The sequence below is a fragment of the Micropterus salmoides genome, unplaced genomic scaffold (assembly GCF_014851395.1).
Source record: "Micropterus salmoides isolate LMB-PRFRI ecotype aquatic unplaced genomic scaffold, ASM1485139v1 Ms_hic_scaffold_4, whole genome shotgun sequence".
NCBI classification, from domain to species: Eukaryota; Metazoa; Chordata; class Actinopteri; order Centrarchiformes; family Centrarchidae; genus Micropterus; species Micropterus salmoides.
Genome location: NW_024043372.1, coordinates 7,758,725 through 7,776,097, shown reverse-complemented (window position 1 = coordinate 7,776,097; position 17,373 = coordinate 7,758,725). Strand labels below are relative to the sequence as shown.

Below are 17,373 nucleotides of genomic sequence, written 5' to 3'. Positions count from 1 at the left end.
GTGTAAAATTAACTGTTGGAGTTTTTTTTTTGCATTGTTTGTTTATTTGATCCACACACATGTTGAAAATTTTGGACTCAATCTGAAACAGACCCATATATGACCTACTGAAACTTAACCCCTTAACGCATGAATTTTTTTACAATTAAAAAATAAAAAAAATTATTTGTGTTTTCATTTGCTTTCAAGCTGATGTTAAATTAAGTGAAGATTGTTAATTTGTCTATAGAACATAGAAAAGATATAAATTCAGGTATGTGTAGGTATGATGCAAATTAGCGACAAAAGGACATAAACGAGAAAGCAGGGCTTACAAAAGGTTCCTAGGTACGTATCGAGTATGCACCAACAAGCATTGGGGGAATCCATGTGCTATCTTGGCTTGCAGTCTGCAAGGAAGAGGCATGATGGGAATTAGCGACAATTGGCGTCAAGGGGTTAAATTACCATCCATCCAACCATCCTTCGTCAACCGCTTATCCTGTGTACAGGGTCGCAGGACATAAATGACATAAAACATAAACATTTTGTATAAATTTTTCCAACAAAAAAGATCCAATCAGTAAGGGACCCAAGGACAGTCAGACCTGATGAGAACAAAGCAAAGTATAACTACACTCGACCCAAAATATGTTGGACCTGAAAACAGATTCTAATAATGAGAGAACAGCAACACCATGCAGCATGATATCCTAACAATTTAAGAGCAGTCTGTCTGTCTGTCTGAAAAAATAGATTTTTCTCCTGTGATTAAAATGCAGCCCAAAAATACATGGAGATCTAAATAGAGGTGCAGAGCAGACACTAGGGAGGACACTAAGGAGTGAAGAAAGGGTTTTTGGATGGAGGAGGATGCAAAGAGGAAAAGGGATGAAAAATGAAGAATGGTCAGAATACAGAAAAAGAAGTATAGGTCTGAATGATGCACTTCTAAAAGGCCCGACTGTCCTGACAGGCTGCATTGTGCCTGACTGAGAGCAGGAAGTCAGCTTGTCATGTGGGCTTCAAGTGGAGACAAAACCACATGAGACGAGCTCTGCGATGCCTCTTCAAACATACCGTTACATAATGAATGAGAGTGTGATTTCATTCTTAACGGTTAACAACTGTTCTTTGTGTGGTGGTGACAGGAAATCACTGAGAGGCAATTTGAATGTGTTGATCTGCAGAGCTTTCACAGCCACCTCCCATTGTCTCTGATGACAGGTTAAATCCTCCCTTCGTGCTCCACCAGCTTGTAAATTGTTCTGATACAAGTTCCTGTTAGTAATGAAATAGAAATATCAGTTGAAAGGAAAGGGAAAAGACCTAAAAATGCCATTTTTTCCCCTAATATCTTCCTTCAACTTTGACCTTGTACTCTCCTGTTTTCCCTCTGCCTCTTTCCCTCTAATTCTTCCTCCCTGTGTCCTTTCACCCCTCTTTCCTTCTCCCCTTTCTTTCCTCTTGAACATTTCTTCACATCTCTGTTTTCTCTCTTTCCTATCCCATTTTCCCTCTACTCTTTCTTTCCCTCTCTACTCCTCTTCTATGTCTCTTTTCCTCTTGTCATTTATCCTTTCCTTAGCCTCTCCTCTTTAGTCTTAACCCCTCATCCCCTCAAATTTTCGGCCGTCTCCTTCACCTCCTGTTCTCTCGTATCTGTTCATCCCACCTACTTCTTTCGCCTTACACTCTTCTCTCGTTCCTTTCTTCTGCTATGATAAATACATTTACTTGCGTTCTGTTGGATTGTTAGAAGATCATATATATGACGCTCTGTCTGTCCATTAAATGTAACCAGTGAATGAGTAAATGTCTTACTTTGCATTCCTAAATTTCTTCGTCTCTCTCTCTCTACTGAACTAATTGCCTTGTTAACGCATTATAAAACACACTTCATTCAAAACCGACAGAATTTAAATAAAACTCAACCAACTGTCTTGGTTAGTCTTTCCACTGTTCCAGCAATCACAAAATGTGGTTTGGTCAAAATAAATCCTTAATTCACTGAGTGAAGTGATATTCTGTCTCTACACACTGTCGCTGCCTGATGCCCAACCTCCCTCTCGCTCCTCTCCCCTTTGATGCCTTTCCTGAACTGGCCGTGTCTTCAGCGTCCCTGGAGTCATATTGGCCTCCATGTGTTCGGTCCCGGGCCAGGTTGTAATCACTGGGAGGCTGCTGAGCTCGGTTCCGTTGCTAGCTCACCCAGCTCTCGTTCTGGTGCCCATTCCGCACTCAGTCAGCTAACAGGATTGCTAAGTTAGCTGCACGCTAAGTTAGCTTATTTTGGAGCATGAATTTGACAGGTTGAGAGTAGTCTCAATTCTTACATATTGCACTTTTAACTAAGTTCTGAGTGAACTCTAGTCTCCTCTGTTAGAGTCCTGTGTGCTGTATCATCGGCCTTAGCCTCTTTCCTATCACATGTGTGCAATATAAAGATGAGTCACACTTCCTTCCAGTATATAAATGTAATTTGTAAACTATGAGGTTGAATTTCAGACACTATGAACACACATACTGGTATAAAGTTTGACTTTCTCACATATGCTTGCGCTTTTTGATGCATTAATTTGTGCTCAAAGCCGTGACGACATCAAAGACCATGCATAAAAGCTCACAACCACACCTTCCCTCCACCTCCTGTTTCACTGGTGCAGTGCTGCTATATCAAAGAGAATCTCTCAACTTTAATGTTTGTTTAGGCTCCCTATTTCATGACAGAGCAATGAAGTTAAACATTTAATACACTTAAAGTGAATCTTTAATATCTCACCTCTCTTGCAATTCAGCGTTACATCACTCATGTTCCTCTCTTTGGTGCCACATTGCTAATTAGATTAAGTTATGAATACAGAAAAGCTTTAATCAAATTAAGTTTGTGTAATTATCTGATGTGATTTTTTGGGTCTTACTGTATTAATGAAACTAATTGAATCTAATACTGTTATAATTTGCTTACATCACACTTTTGATGAAGCTCAAGTACGAGAATCATCAGATGTTTCTTGCTATGCAGTTGCAAAATACCGTGAAAGTGCACATTAGCTTTAATTTAATTTTCTGTGTAATTTCTTGATTTCATTATCAAGCAGAACACTTGCAACAGAGTTGCAAATCTCTAATGTACCCTGCACACTACAGATAACACATCCCTTAGATTCAGTGTGTTAATTAAATGTATGTGAGAACATACAGATTCACTGTAAAGGTGTTTTATGGTGAGGCATAAAGCCGTACTGACTGACCCAACGGGCGAGCAGTAAAAGAGGAGCTTTTCTCCACATGCAGCACTTTATAGCTGACTCCTTCCTCGTCTGGCAAGAGGCTGTTCGAGAGCACAAGCTTTGCCATTGTTACTTTGTTTAAAGATCCTTTCACTGATTTTGTTTTTGTTCTCAACTGTCGTCACATTTTCTCTCAGTTCAATGTTGATATTTCATTCATTTCCTTTTGTATTTCAAGTTTCAAACAGTTCACAGTTTAGCTTGGATGATTAACCCTAACCCTAACATGGGACACGGCTTTTCATTTCCTGTTTCCTACCAACAGCCAACATTAGTTTCTTTTAACCATGACTGGTTGTTCCTTAACCCTAACCAAGTGTTTCTGATGCTTGCTCTAACTTTAATTCGATCCATTGTTCATCAGTGTCCAATTTTTTTTTTATGTGGGGAATTCTTGTAGAGGAACTCTAAATTATTCCAGTGGAGCACATGGTGAATTATCAAGCCAAAGCAACACGACGTGTTGTCATGTGATACAATGAAAATTTTAAACCGTAACAGCTGTTAGGCCATCAGAGTGTATAAAACACTCAGAGGGAGGATGGATAAGTGGCTCAACTAAATAAACTTTGAAAAGAACGTTTCCTTTAAGGTCAATTCTAAGTTTTGGTTTGTGCAAAATACTGAACATTGTTTGAGTAACATTCTGGAGAAAGTGTTTGTAGAAATGGCATTTGTGAAATCCTTTCATTGCAGTTTTTTCTTGGCTTCAGGAGTTCTTTTGGAGCCCTATTCTAATCTCATCAAGTTAATGTCATAGTTGAGTCTTCAGAGTAGTCTTCATTTCCAAATGTCCTTGCTCAGACATTTTCCTAATTTTAAAAAGTCCTTGTTGGAGCCACTTCTTCCATCTTGGACCAGTTATTCCTCCCTGTTCCCCTGCAGTCTCAATACAGACCTTGGCAGGACCAAATCACCATGGTGCCAGCTGTAATAGAGGCCAGAGGACTGTGTGTGTGAGTTAAGTGAGTGCTAACACAAGTGCTTTTTTTTTGTTGTGTGTGCGTGTCTGTGTGTGTTCTTGGTCAAACATCCAGCCAAAATCATGTTAAATTTATTTCATTGGAAGCACCTTAAAATGATTTGTTCTTCCTGCAGCAACACAGTAAAACTGTTCAGCTGTTGCTCTCATGAAGAGGAGGAAGAATGATGACAGAAAACCCAAAAGATTGGGTTTTGTATGTCACGTTGGTTAAAGTGACAATGCTTAAGGTTTCAGTCCTGGTTGATTTGGCGAAATCTAGTTAATGGTGGTAACAGCAAATGCAGTTTAATACTAATGTCACTGTTTTCATTTTAATAAAGAAATCAGGCAGTAATTGGCCTTTTTCTATTGTCTGTGAGCAACAGTGATCTGATTTTATGCTGCACACGGCGCGAGTCTGCAAACAGCAACATTTCGCCTGCAGCTTTTCATCTAACAGCTCACTATGGCTGCCCCTTCTTCCATTACTCCCTGCAACATTTCAAACTGATCAGCTGTCATAAAATGCCAAAAATGACTGTTGTTTTGTAGACACATTTTTGATGAACGATTGTAGTCTGTGCCAAGCTCACAAAACACACTGCATTTCCTGTCACTACTTCATAATGGAAATAAAATTATTTTAATGTGAAGCTGCAGCAGTAGGAAATGTTCAGTTTGCATTAGCAATAACTTAATACAGAATTTTTTAACAGAAATGTTGCCACAGACACCCAGTTCATTATGCAAATATATAAATATTGCTATACTTCATCAGTGTTATATATAGCCAGTCGGTCCACCACTTTGCAGCAGACTGAAATATTTCTTTATCTCTATTTCTATATCTCTATTGGATAAATTGCCATGAAATTTTGTACAGACATGGTACCCATAAGTCTATCTGTTTTGTTTTTTAGGATGTCTCTAATGGGTGGATTGATGACCATGATACGTAGGCTAATTCATTAGAACAGGTTAGGAATTGATGTAAGGTGTATTTTTTTTTACCTTTGCAGTTCTGCCTGTAGTATTCCACTGGTTCAAGTTATTATGCTAAGCCAGGCAAAGCATGCCATTGACATACACAGTATATGTACTGGATACAGCATACAGAAATTAAACTGATATTAATCTTCTCATCTTACTCAGGTAGACACACAAACAAGCATATTAGTAACTAATAGTTTTGCTCTCTCAAAGCCTCACTGCTCATGATAAGACGACCTATTGACTGTGTATCTGTGTGAAATGCATAAAATCTAATAAATATAACTGGATGGAAATATCCCATGTTCTAAAGAGCCCATGTTCTAAAAGTACTGTATTTTGTATTATTCTGTTCTTCAGTTTGGATTTCATTAAAGGAAGAATTGCATTTGTCTCCTTTTACATATACCATAACACATTTTTGGTATGTGTGTAACTGAAGGTAGAAAACAGTTTGATGCTCAAATAAGCTGCTTCAAACTACTACTTTTGTTGCCTCACTCAAATTACATCATAGTATTTACTGAGAGCATCTCTGGTTGAGAATTTAGTAAAAATGCTGAGTGTGATTGTAACTAACTCTACTGCAATACTACACAAACTTAATATATGTTTGGCAATGGCTTTTATCAAGTACTTCAAGTTATTTTTCATGGGTTCTCGTCTGTCTCACAATGAAGATAAATATCAGCATTGTAATTCTCTGGTCAATATTATATCAGTTTGTTGTATTGCTTCAGTGACACAGTACTTTGTAGTGTGCTGTTTGGAGGAGCAGAAATATGCAATCATTCTTTTTTCTTCCTTTTTATTATTGCACTTCAGTGATGCTGTCAGCCTCTCATTTTATCCTTTCCTATCTTTCTCTCTTCTTTCTCTCTGTTGTTCGTGTCACTCACATGCTGTCTCACTCTTTTTAATGCTGTTTGCCTTCTCTTTTGTATCCTGACAGATTTATTTAGAGTACCTCCCTCTTTTTCTCTCTCTCTAATTCCTGTCTATATCAGGTTGTCTCTTTATCAGCATATAAGAACCCTTTCACTATGTATCATCATTAAGTTTGTTCTACAAACACGATAAAATACATTATATATCAGACCCTGTACATTTAAAGCAAAGCAATAAGAAGCACCTCTTTGGATGGAAATGATATGCACTGGAAATATTTATGCTTATGTAAGTAAATAATGTATAAACATCCTGATGTCAGCGCCCTCAGATCCTCCCTGCTGCCACCACACTGAATAGATCGCCTGAATTATTTTCTAGTGCAAACCGTTAGGTTGACATTTGTGGTTTTGAGTGAAATCTCTGCAATTATTGAATGCATTGCCATGAAATGAATGAAATCTGGCACAAAAACTCATGTCACCCTCAAGATTAATTGAAAAATACCTTTGGTGAACCCTTAACTTCTTCATCATCACCTAACACCAACATTAGGTCAAAATTCCAATTTGTCTAATACTTTGATTTATTGCGTTGTGTAGAGGTAGCCTCATATGTCTTTTGTGCTTAGTGCTACTTAGCTAATGTTAGCATGCTAACATACTATACTTACATGGTGAACATGGTAAACATTAAAGCTGCTAAACATCAGCATGTTAGCAGTGTCATTGTGCAAGCGCTGCTGTACTTAAGTACAGCCTAGCTGCTTCCGTAGAATTTTCTAATCAGATTATGTTGATCCTGTTAGATGTAATCCAGCCCTTCCAGCTCGACATTTTAATTTCTCTGCATTCCTCTCATTGTTTATTGGAGCAAATGTATGTCATATGTAATATAAAAGCCAAGACCTTCACATAGCAGATGAAGAAAACATTTCTTTGCGTCCATAGGATGTTCTCTCTTAAGTGCTGTGTGTGTTTGTGTGTATGTGCTTGACTACAGCAGGTCAAACTCAGTGCAGTAGGTAAAAAGGTCACCAATAAACCCATGATGAATGAAGATTTTTATGACAGAAATGTATAATCAATACAAAGGTTTAACCAGAGTATTGGCATGCAGGCCTGATCAATAACTCTCCCACAGGTCACCGTGAAACTCCATTTACCCTGAGTGCATACAAAGGAATATGTCCACTCCAATTTCCTTGGGAAATATTTGGTGGCAGGGAGGGGGAAAAAGTGGTCATGTGTAATTTTCTTATAGATAAACCTAAAATAGATAAGATAACAGTGGTGTGCCTCTCTTGTTTTTGATTGATTCTTAGTGGTATGTTGCTGCTCCTCGACCAGCATATGGCACATGAAAACGCCATGTTCCTCCTCTTTCACCACCATAAAAACCCATACCCGCATATGATGATTTTTGACTAGCATATGTTGCTGCTTGCTGTTGGTATGTCGCTGTGTGCCACATGAAAATGGTATGTCACTGTTGTTGCACTGGTAGACACCACTCTCCACTGGATCGTACTATGTAAAACTTAAACTGTTAAAGCTAATGCCATAACAGTATACTGGGAGATATGGTGTTGATAAAATTCTCTGAACCACCAGTCAGTCGCAAAGGCAGTTATGGAGATTCTTGGCACTAAAACCTGAATGACTTTTCTGCATTGGGCGTACGTGTTCTGGACCAATACTGGCTGTTTGATGTCAAATAGAGCAAACATTGCAAGATGTAATTGACTCAAAAGACTTGATTAAATCACTTTCAATCTAACTTCTTCTTCTTCAGCCTGGATGTGTCCTTGAGCAAGGCATTTAAAGCCTGGTTTCTCTCTGCCAACGGTACACATCGGCAACTGTAATTGGGACAGTAGCTCCCAGGTGTTCAAAAATAGTATGGCGTACTCAGCAAAACCCTTCATTTGGGGAAAGGTTAAAAAATGCTTATCTACCAATAAAGTAATTAGCTCTGACTCTGTCTTCCGGCCCGCAACGCTCTGCTTTGCCTGTCGTTTGTGGTGCCAAGAGGTTTCAAAAGCAGCCTCTTATTCATCTCCAGCCTTAGTCATCACTCGTCATCGGCTGTAGCACCACCATGGGAAAGTCATTTTTCAAATAAATGCAACTCTTTCAGTGCCTCCCAGGATCCTCTTTCTCCTCTATCTTGCTCTGACAAGCACCTTATGCCAGATTTTCTGTCTTCCAGTAATGAATGGACTGACGGTGACAGAGCAATTTTACTCACTGGACATTTCAGTACATCTATTTTATTTTATTCAACCATTTATTCAACCATGGGGGTTCAGATATGCAGCATTGCTGGCCCTTTCCCAGCACAATGTGCCTTTTGACTTTGCATTTTGACCCAAGAATATGATGGATACACAATTTTGGCCAATGATGATTCAAGAAGTGGAGTGATGATGGAGTGTTTTCTTATATGTGTCTGCATAACAAATAGATAGAAGAAGGGGAAATGCAAGAAGGAGGCATTTCATAGTGGCTATAATGTGCACAGTGATATTTAGGAAGAGGAACTTCTACAAGTATTCTGGATCTCACCTTCAGAAACACTTTTAGACATCTACCTCTTCTCCCAAAGATGGTGTATGAAATTAGGACAAGGTAAAATATATCATAATGTTTTATCTTTTTTTCTGGTGTCACCCAGAGGAGGAGATGTACCCTGACTGTTTTCATTAGCTTTTGTGACAAATTCAGTGTGGAGGTACAGGAGGGTGGGTGAAGGGAGATGTCACAAGCTCGCAGCACGTCATGGGAGGCAAATAGAGCCTCAGATGTGTGTGAAGTTGAGAGTTTTGAAAACTTTATCAAGGGTTAGAAAAGAAAGGACTTGCTGAGAAGAGAGTAGGGAGCCTGTACTATGCTACAATTCATTGTATAGACTAGTGTTGCACTCACACTGATGGTGTTAGAACTTGTTTGATTCCTTCTATGTAACCTCCCACTGTGCTAGAAGCGGATGTATTTTCAGTGCTGTCAGGAGGTGTATACAATCATGCACCAACTGTTGGCTGGGGTAGGGGTTGTTGTTTATGTAGAGAGCAGTAATACATGTAGGAATTTCCATGTTTTGACTCTCTGCATCCTTAAGATATAGAATGCAGATGACGTTTTTTTCATCCATCATCACATGTGAGATTCAAGTTCATTTGATAGCTTTTTGTCTTTCCTGCTTTCAGCCAGTTTGTCTCAGGCAGGATGTGGTTTGACTATCTCTGGGCCTACAAGTTAATGTGACTAAGATGAGTGAGTCGTGAGTTGATTAATGCAAATGTCACTGACTGCTTAAGTAGCTCGGACACCACATAAATCAGGATCTGTTTGTAGTCAGGGGAGTTAAAGGTTTATTGTATTTTTCCCTACTGTCTTAGAATCACAATCTCTTATAGGCTTACAGCTGATTTCATTGCTAAAATCTGACCAGAGAAAACAGACTAAGAAGAATATCCCATCAAGACAATCAAGACTCACTGCTTTGTTGTTGAACTAGCTTACATATACAGTGCATACCTGAGTTAGTTGTTAAAACCACATTAGATGTGCACACATTTACTAATGTACCTGGTAGGTGCTAGCATTTGCAAGTGAAAAACATGTCTGCATTTGCATTCTGCTGGCTATTTGCTTTAGCTACGTTAGCTAAGAGTTTGTTCAGGTTAACTGCTTTACCTGACTCTTGTCACCCAGACTGTAGACAAAATACTCTTTACTGTGTCATAATAACCTATAAAAAAAGCCTATATTTATGTGCAGTTAATATTAATGTTAATATTGCAAATTCTCAAGCAGACAGTGCTATAAAATATTGTCTCTTCATAGTATGTTTCTTCCGCGACCCTGTACGCAGGATAAGCGGTTGATGATGGATGGATGGATAGTATGTTTCTGTAGAAGTCGTATATCTCTGTGTTTTGAGTCATTTAGGCCAAAAGGTATGACCTACATTGTCTATCAGTCTCTTTGTCTGTCAGTGTGTTGGCTGGATAGGTTCACTGAATGAGAAGTAGCTATTTTTGTGTCTGTTCTGCTTTCATTAATATCTCTCTGGTGGGAGACAAACTAATGAGTCCTGGCTCTGTGATTGCTACATCACAACTTTTGTGCGTCACATCAGACACTTTTTGTGCTACATCACAGTGGGTGCTCTACATCACACGCTGTGAACTACATTCGCCACAAATACAGTAGCCTATTTTAGAGTGGAGTGGGATTTTACTTTTATGCCTGTTTTTAGAGACAGTGCACAGAGAACAGATTGCGAGAGTAGTTTATGCTCATATTTAAACACATATGTTAAACAAATTGGTGTTCACCTTTTAACAACAGTAGTAAGACATGATAATGAAATTATCTCTTGCAGATGTTTGACCTTTATAGGACACTGACAGGCTAACTGACATGGCTTGGACCAGAGTTGTGGTGTTGTGACAGAAAGCGGAGAAATCAAGTTGACACAGTGGACAGAAGCACACTTTGCAATTCCTCTGACACACTGAGCTACCAGATTTTATATGACCAGACGAGACTTAAGACCAAACATCTGGAAACAAATAAACAACAACAGCTGGTCTCAGAGGGAAAAAGTGGTCCGGCTTAGCTTTCCAAGCAGATGCTGGCTGTCCGAACATCTGTCTCCATCTATCCGTAAACATTTGTGTTTCAGGGTCATTACCTGTAGCTGGGGTGGACTGCTCACTCTGAAAGCAACAAATAGACTGCATCAGGTTTCAAGTGTCTAGTTTTTAACAAACAAGACAGCAATTTGAAAGATGCTAACATCACAAAGAAATTCTATACATTACAGCTTTTAATTCACTGTAAAAACAACGCATTTTACTCAATGCATTTTGCTTTAGAGTTTCTCATCTCATTATATTTTTAAATATAGACCTATTTTACTCATATGTTTAGAAATGAAGCTAGTAAATCAAGCTTAACAATGTATAATGGTATTTCTTTGTTCTCTAAAGTTGTTGTATTGAATGACTACAATTTGAGAGTTTGAGTTTTGATAGTGGGGTGACTCTTTTGTTCAAATCTATGGGCCTTTAAGCAACAATTAATCCAAAAAGAGAGAGGAAAAAAAGAGTCTGAGGCAGAAAATTCTGAGACAGAAAATATAAATCATCAGTCCGAAAAAGCAGAGACACATCAAGACAGAAAGAAAAAGGGGTATGAAGTGAGAAAGTACAGCTAGTCTACTGCAAAATGAATCCAATGCGAAGAGGTGTGTAACTCTTGATTACACAAGCCTGTACAGATTGTACAGGTCAACCATCTTGAATAGTTAAATTGAATAAATATTTTGAAATATTTTTCTCTTAACCTGAATTAGTCAATATAGTTTGAAAACAATGAGTGCAGACCTTTAATTCTCCCTGCTTTGCACCACCTCCACCACCAGTGCTTTGTCAAAAAAACAAACAAACAAAAAGTACTGTTTTTTGACATTTGTAGGACTTCACAGAAATGGAAAGAGATGCAAAGATGCAGAAAGCATTGTAGGTGCAATGTTACGTGGAAAATGTTGAACACACAGCAAATCGGTGTAGAAATGTTGCAAATAAGACAAACTGTCACTCTTCTTAATTTTAATCTTTTATCTTTATTGCCTGGGAAGATTACCTTTCACTCTGCTGCAGATGAAGCATGTTAAATTGGATTAAACTGAAGTGAGTTAATATCCTATCAGTGCCATGAAAGGGTCGCCTCAAAGGAGAGTGGTTGATGTGTCTCCAGCCATTATCCACCTCCTGTATTAGTTATGTAACTCTACTCCGCCTCAATACACCATTGGTGACCAGGGGTGACAGCAGGTTACACACACACGTACACACACACACATACACACAGATAAGCTAAAGTAGCAAATAACATGCCGCTGTGTTAAAAGGCTCTTACAGCGTTTTCACCTCAGGTCTGGATTCCAAGCGGGGTCTCCGTAGTAACGACATCCATATCCATGGTAACCGTGTCTGTGTCGCTGTCCGAAATCACTCCCTCATTCACTTTCTCATTACTCCCTGTTCAATAAACACTCAGTAGTTTACTCAATAGTGAGCAGTAAAAGCAGATTTTAGACACTTATCAGTCATCATCATTTTATGTCATCACAGCAGAGCACTGCATTGTGAGAATTTAGACGAATTAAAACGGCAGAGGTGCAGAATAATGCTATACTGTAGTATTCTGTACAATAGGAACACATTCCTACATGAACTCACAACTTTTCCTCCATACACAAATCAGTCCCCATAGGATTTCCAATCGCAACGATTAACACAAATTCAAAAAATCCCTGTGAATGACCAATCACCCCAACTTTTCTGCAAATTTGACCTATCGTCGCCGTTTCTCGCAAAATGTTGTCATATGTCAGCTTGTCACTTCCTTGTTTACAAGTTGCCGCAAACATGCATGATACCAATGTGTCACATTTGCCAACATAAAAAACACAAAGGACCTTGAAAAACAGGATCCAGATCTTCTTTACCAAAACAGGGCTAAATGTGCAGTATTGGGGTAAAACATAAAGAAAATCGTGATTGACACACAGAGTGGCAGAAACACAGGACGTCAGATGAGACAATTCACTGAGACACAGGCTGTTGCATCCTGGTCAGTTGCAACGATTCAACTATAATTCTAAAGTTAAAAAAATCACATCTACTTACAGTTTTCACTTGTTACCACAAATTCATCACAAAAACACGCTGCAAAACTGCAAATTTCATCACATTTTTTAGAAAAGCTGCCACAAAATCAGGCATTTTAGGCCGCAACAATCACAAAAAAGGCCCGTGAAATCCTGGAGGGACTGACAAATGCAGTGGAGGTGGACTCTTCCTAGCGCCAAAGAGCTCACTGTCACCCCCTGTGCATATAAGATGTATTACATAGGTTAATAGTGATAATGTTTTGTGTCACTGTCTGGGCTTGATCTTTTTTTAGCAGTCAAAGAAACTTGACGTGTCTGAGCCTTGGTGTGGTAATTGTACAGACCTTTAAAGTCACTCACTGTCTGCAGACTGTGAAGCATGTCATTCTGTTAGATGCAGTAATTTATTTTCCAGCCAGAGGGGGCTCATAGTGAGTGCAGTGATGCTATGGGCCAAAGTTTACCAGTTTCATTTGAGTCTCTAGCAAATGAAAAATATGTTTGCGTGTTTCAGTGGCTTTTGAAGGTTTTCTGATCATTGACAGGGTTTTACAGAAAAGATGTAATGTTTTACGAGAAATCTGTGACTTCATGCAGACCTTTGAATATTTGATTATATGCTGAAAAAGACAAGCATGCCTTGTGACTGTTGTGCACATTGGGCTGCTGGACTGAGCGTAAAGCAGATTTGGTTGCTTGTAAATCCAGATGCAGGGCAAGATTAGGATTAGAAAGGTTGTTTTACAACCACAAACATTTTTATGTGACTATTCAGGTTGCTCACCAGGTCTCACAAGCATTAAAAGTGCATTCTGACCCAGTTTTTGTTGCTCGTAATCTCATGAATTTTAAGCTTATGTCACTCTAGAACTCATTGTAAATTTCTCTGAAAGACAACGAGATGTAAATGTGTATAAACTACAAACTAATGAACACATACATGCACATAATGTCATATCATATGGTATCCCAACACGTTCTCGCTCCCAATCCGTCAAATACAGCTACTTGGTCAGTGGCTGTACATTTCAAACTATGACGCTGTAGGTACCCCTGTTACGACCCGGCTCGTGGTGAAAAAGGAAGCAACATGAACCAGAAGTTTTTGGTAAAATTGCGTGTTATTTATTTGCAAGGTTCACAAAAAATAACGGAAAAAGGGCTGGTGGGTGCTGCTGAAATCAAAGAAATAAATATAACTAAAAGAGGTCGCACATCCTGCTTACCATGACACACAGCTGCACAACTCAGATACACAGATAATGGCGGTGGCCGTAACAACCCCTTAGTGTTAGCTTTGAAGGCAATTTAGCAATAATAAATATGCAATGTCCAGTCTGACTTTCAAAATAAAGCTTGGTGAAATGGTTGCAGTTTGGTTTAGGAAAAGTACAAGATTTGGGTTAAAATAAGAACGTTCATTACATATTTTGTTACAAAATGCATTACATTAAAAAGAAGCCAATGTTGACTACTGGTTTCACACGGGGGATAAACAGCTGTCTCCTGGATGAAAGTCCTGTCTTTGACCCATCCAACCATGCCGACTTCCTTCTTATGTAGACTTTTCTTGCTCCTTATATTATGTCACCTGACTTTGATGGCACATAAAAATATTATACTAGATGGGTATGTCCAGAAGTTTGAACCTGGCAAAACAGCTGTATTTGACACTGGGAGTTAGAGCTGGGTGAGTTGGGACTGATGCAGCTGAGGGTTCTGGCCATATTTGGCTGCCTGATTTGGCTTGGTTTTGGGAGTGTGCACCTGGGCCAATTTGGGCTGAGAATCAGATTCAGTTTCCAGCTCTTGAGCTAGCTTTGAACCAGTGTCTGGAAATGTGGTGCATCATTTATTGCAAATGTGACTTGGCCTTTGTTGGGCCAAGAGTCACACTGAAATGAAAAGTAATGTTTCACTTTGTTGCAAACTTGAGACTATGAGCAACCTTGTTTTAGATGTTCAGATATTTCCTGCAGCTGCAGTGGAGTTCAAAGGAAGAGAACCTTCCAGAGGTGACAACCCCTCAAAATCAAAAGGGTTCTTTCATGAGCCCCTATTGTGCACCAATGTTCAACAATCAAACCAGGAACAAATCCAACAGAGAAGAGGCTCTCACCAATTTCTATAAACCCACAGTAACTATAGACACAACTGAAAGGCTGTCAGATACATTGGGATTAAGGGCAATAAGGGATGTGGCGGGGGGGTTCTTGTGCTCCAGAAGTCTAAGGTGCACGACATGAAATCACAAGTTCCTGGTTTAATTACGCCAACAGATCTCTGTTGCAAGTCCTTCCCCCTTGCTGTATTTTCTGCCACTTCCGTCAACTAGGTTTAGATTTCTGTATTTCCACGTTTGATTGAAAGCGGCAAATCCGTAACTGTTCTCTGGAACCAAAGCCAGTTTAGTAAATAAGTAAATACAGGAAACTACAAGCAGAGATGTAGAAGAGACAGGCTGAGGGACACCAAATCAAATTTATCCCAAACCACTAGAGAGCACTGAGCATCACACTGAAGATATCTTATAAGAGTCCATTTCCCCCTGTAATAGAAATAAATTTGTAGTTCCAACAGAAAATGATTTCCATCACTGATTATATTTATCTTGACCTTTGTACTATCAGTAGTGTTGATGTATGACAGTGCTGCTGTGCCTGCTAATGGACTAACACAGGAGATAACTGATCATATGGAACCAGTCAGGAAGCAGAAGCACTAACCCAAATCTGCCAACGACCCGTCCCACATGAACGATAGAAATAGCACCGTTCTAGGGCGTTCTTTAATAACTGCAGAACTAACTTCATGGAACTGTGCTTGTGTGTGCATGTGTGTGTGTGTGTGTGTTTGCCAGGCTTTTCAAAGCATGTTTTTTTCCATTAAGGTGATTATAACTGTCTGTAGAGAAAGAGGGAGTGCAACATCGTTTTAGTTTGTGGCAAAATTTTATTTTACTTGATTGATTTTACCCTTAATCCACTCATTTGAGGATTTTATGCATTTATTCAGTCAGAAAACTTTGAATTAAAACATACTAGCTTCCCTTCTAAAAAGGATTGCTTTACCATTTTACAAAAATAGTGTCACATGGTCTCAGTTCAGTTTCAGGGGTGTGTGTGTGTGTGTGTGTGTGTGTACATCTGTGTGTGTCCTTACTATTAAAGGAAAACAACTTTCCAGTCCTGTCCTAAAAACAAGGTCAAAGACCCCCTGCTTTAGAGCACTTAATTATAAACTCAACCTCCGTCAACACACACACACACACCCGCACACAGGACACCTTGCAGCCACAGATAGGTCCCATAAAGTGCGCTGTACATCGATTTTGTGGTCTATTTTGCAACAAGATGTATGTCTCTGCTCTGAGGAGGAATTGAGTACTTTGTCCTTGGCCTTGTTAAAGTGATTTCTCATCATGGTGGTCGTCCTTCTTCTGACACAGATGAGGTCACAGCAGGACAAAAACATAAATAGTTACACTTGAACAGTTTTGGCACAGAAATATGGGGATTCATAAAAAAAAGGGAAAGAAGGTTTGTACATACATAGAGCATAAATTCACTAATTTCACTGTTAAATGAATTAATCTTTTTTTTATAGAACAACAGATCTGCAGAATCAGCAGCTATGATGTCTTTCTTTCATCACGGTCTAAACTGTCCTTACCTGTAGAGTCCCCTTTTTCGTGTCCTGAGATAGCAGGAAGCAAATTATTTTAATGTGCTAGAACTTCTCAGTGGATATCAATTTAAACTGAACCTGTAGTAGGCCTAAACAGCCAAAAAACTTGCTGTACAGGGGAGACATTAGCTAGCGCTAACCGCCTTCACTTTTCCAGCTGTTGGGGAAACTACAGACTTTCGTTAACGGACACACTTTCACCTACACTGCACATTTACTGCCAGACACAAACTTACTGCAAGTATTTTTCTCCGCTAACTTTCACCATCATGTTCTGCCGCTGCTCTCTCTCATTTGCTCGGCCTCACACACAGGATACAGAATGTCACCATGCTCGCACAGTGTACAGTTAAAATCACTAAATAGCGCACTGATAGCCTATTAATGATGTGTGACATTTAAGTAGAGTAGTTATTATTCATTCTGCAGCGGTGTGTGCCAAACACATAGGCCTACTGGTCTCTCTGATATTTGCGCGCCACAGACAATCCTGCGGCTGCACTTCCGCGAGTTCCGCCTTTTGCGTTCTGTCAACATTACATTTAAATAATCGATTTTTTGATATATGTTAATCGAGTCAGAATCTTCTCCAACCCCTAGTTACCATAAACCCAAACAATCAACTCAGTCAGCTGGCTACAGTAACATTCCCTTAAACAGTTTTCTTTCAAAATAATTTTGGTAGATAAAACTTTTGCAGCTGTATTTACTTGTGTATGTTTGCCTGTTTCCCTGCAGTGGATACAGAGGGCAGGAAGTTGAAGGGAGGCATCCAGAGGAGCACAGAGACGGGTCTGGCTGTAGAGATGCCCAGTCGGACTGTCCGCCAGGCCAGCCACGAGTCTATAGAGGACAGCATGAACAGCTACGGCTCCGAGGGCAAGT

The 17,373-nt window shown here is 39.3% G+C and overlaps 1 protein-coding gene across 1 annotated transcript in view; it reads left to right on the top strand.

The window, feature by feature from the left end:
• Positions 1–17,373, top strand: part of rims4 (regulating synaptic membrane exocytosis 4) — a 50,946-nt gene that overhangs the window by 9,068 nt on the left and 24,505 nt on the right. The window contains exon 2 of the mRNA XM_038697337.1: positions 17,227–17,371. Within this exon, the coding sequence (XP_038553265.1) occupies positions 17,227–17,371 (145 nt within the window). The remainder of the gene's footprint in view (positions 1–17,226; positions 17,372–17,373) is intronic.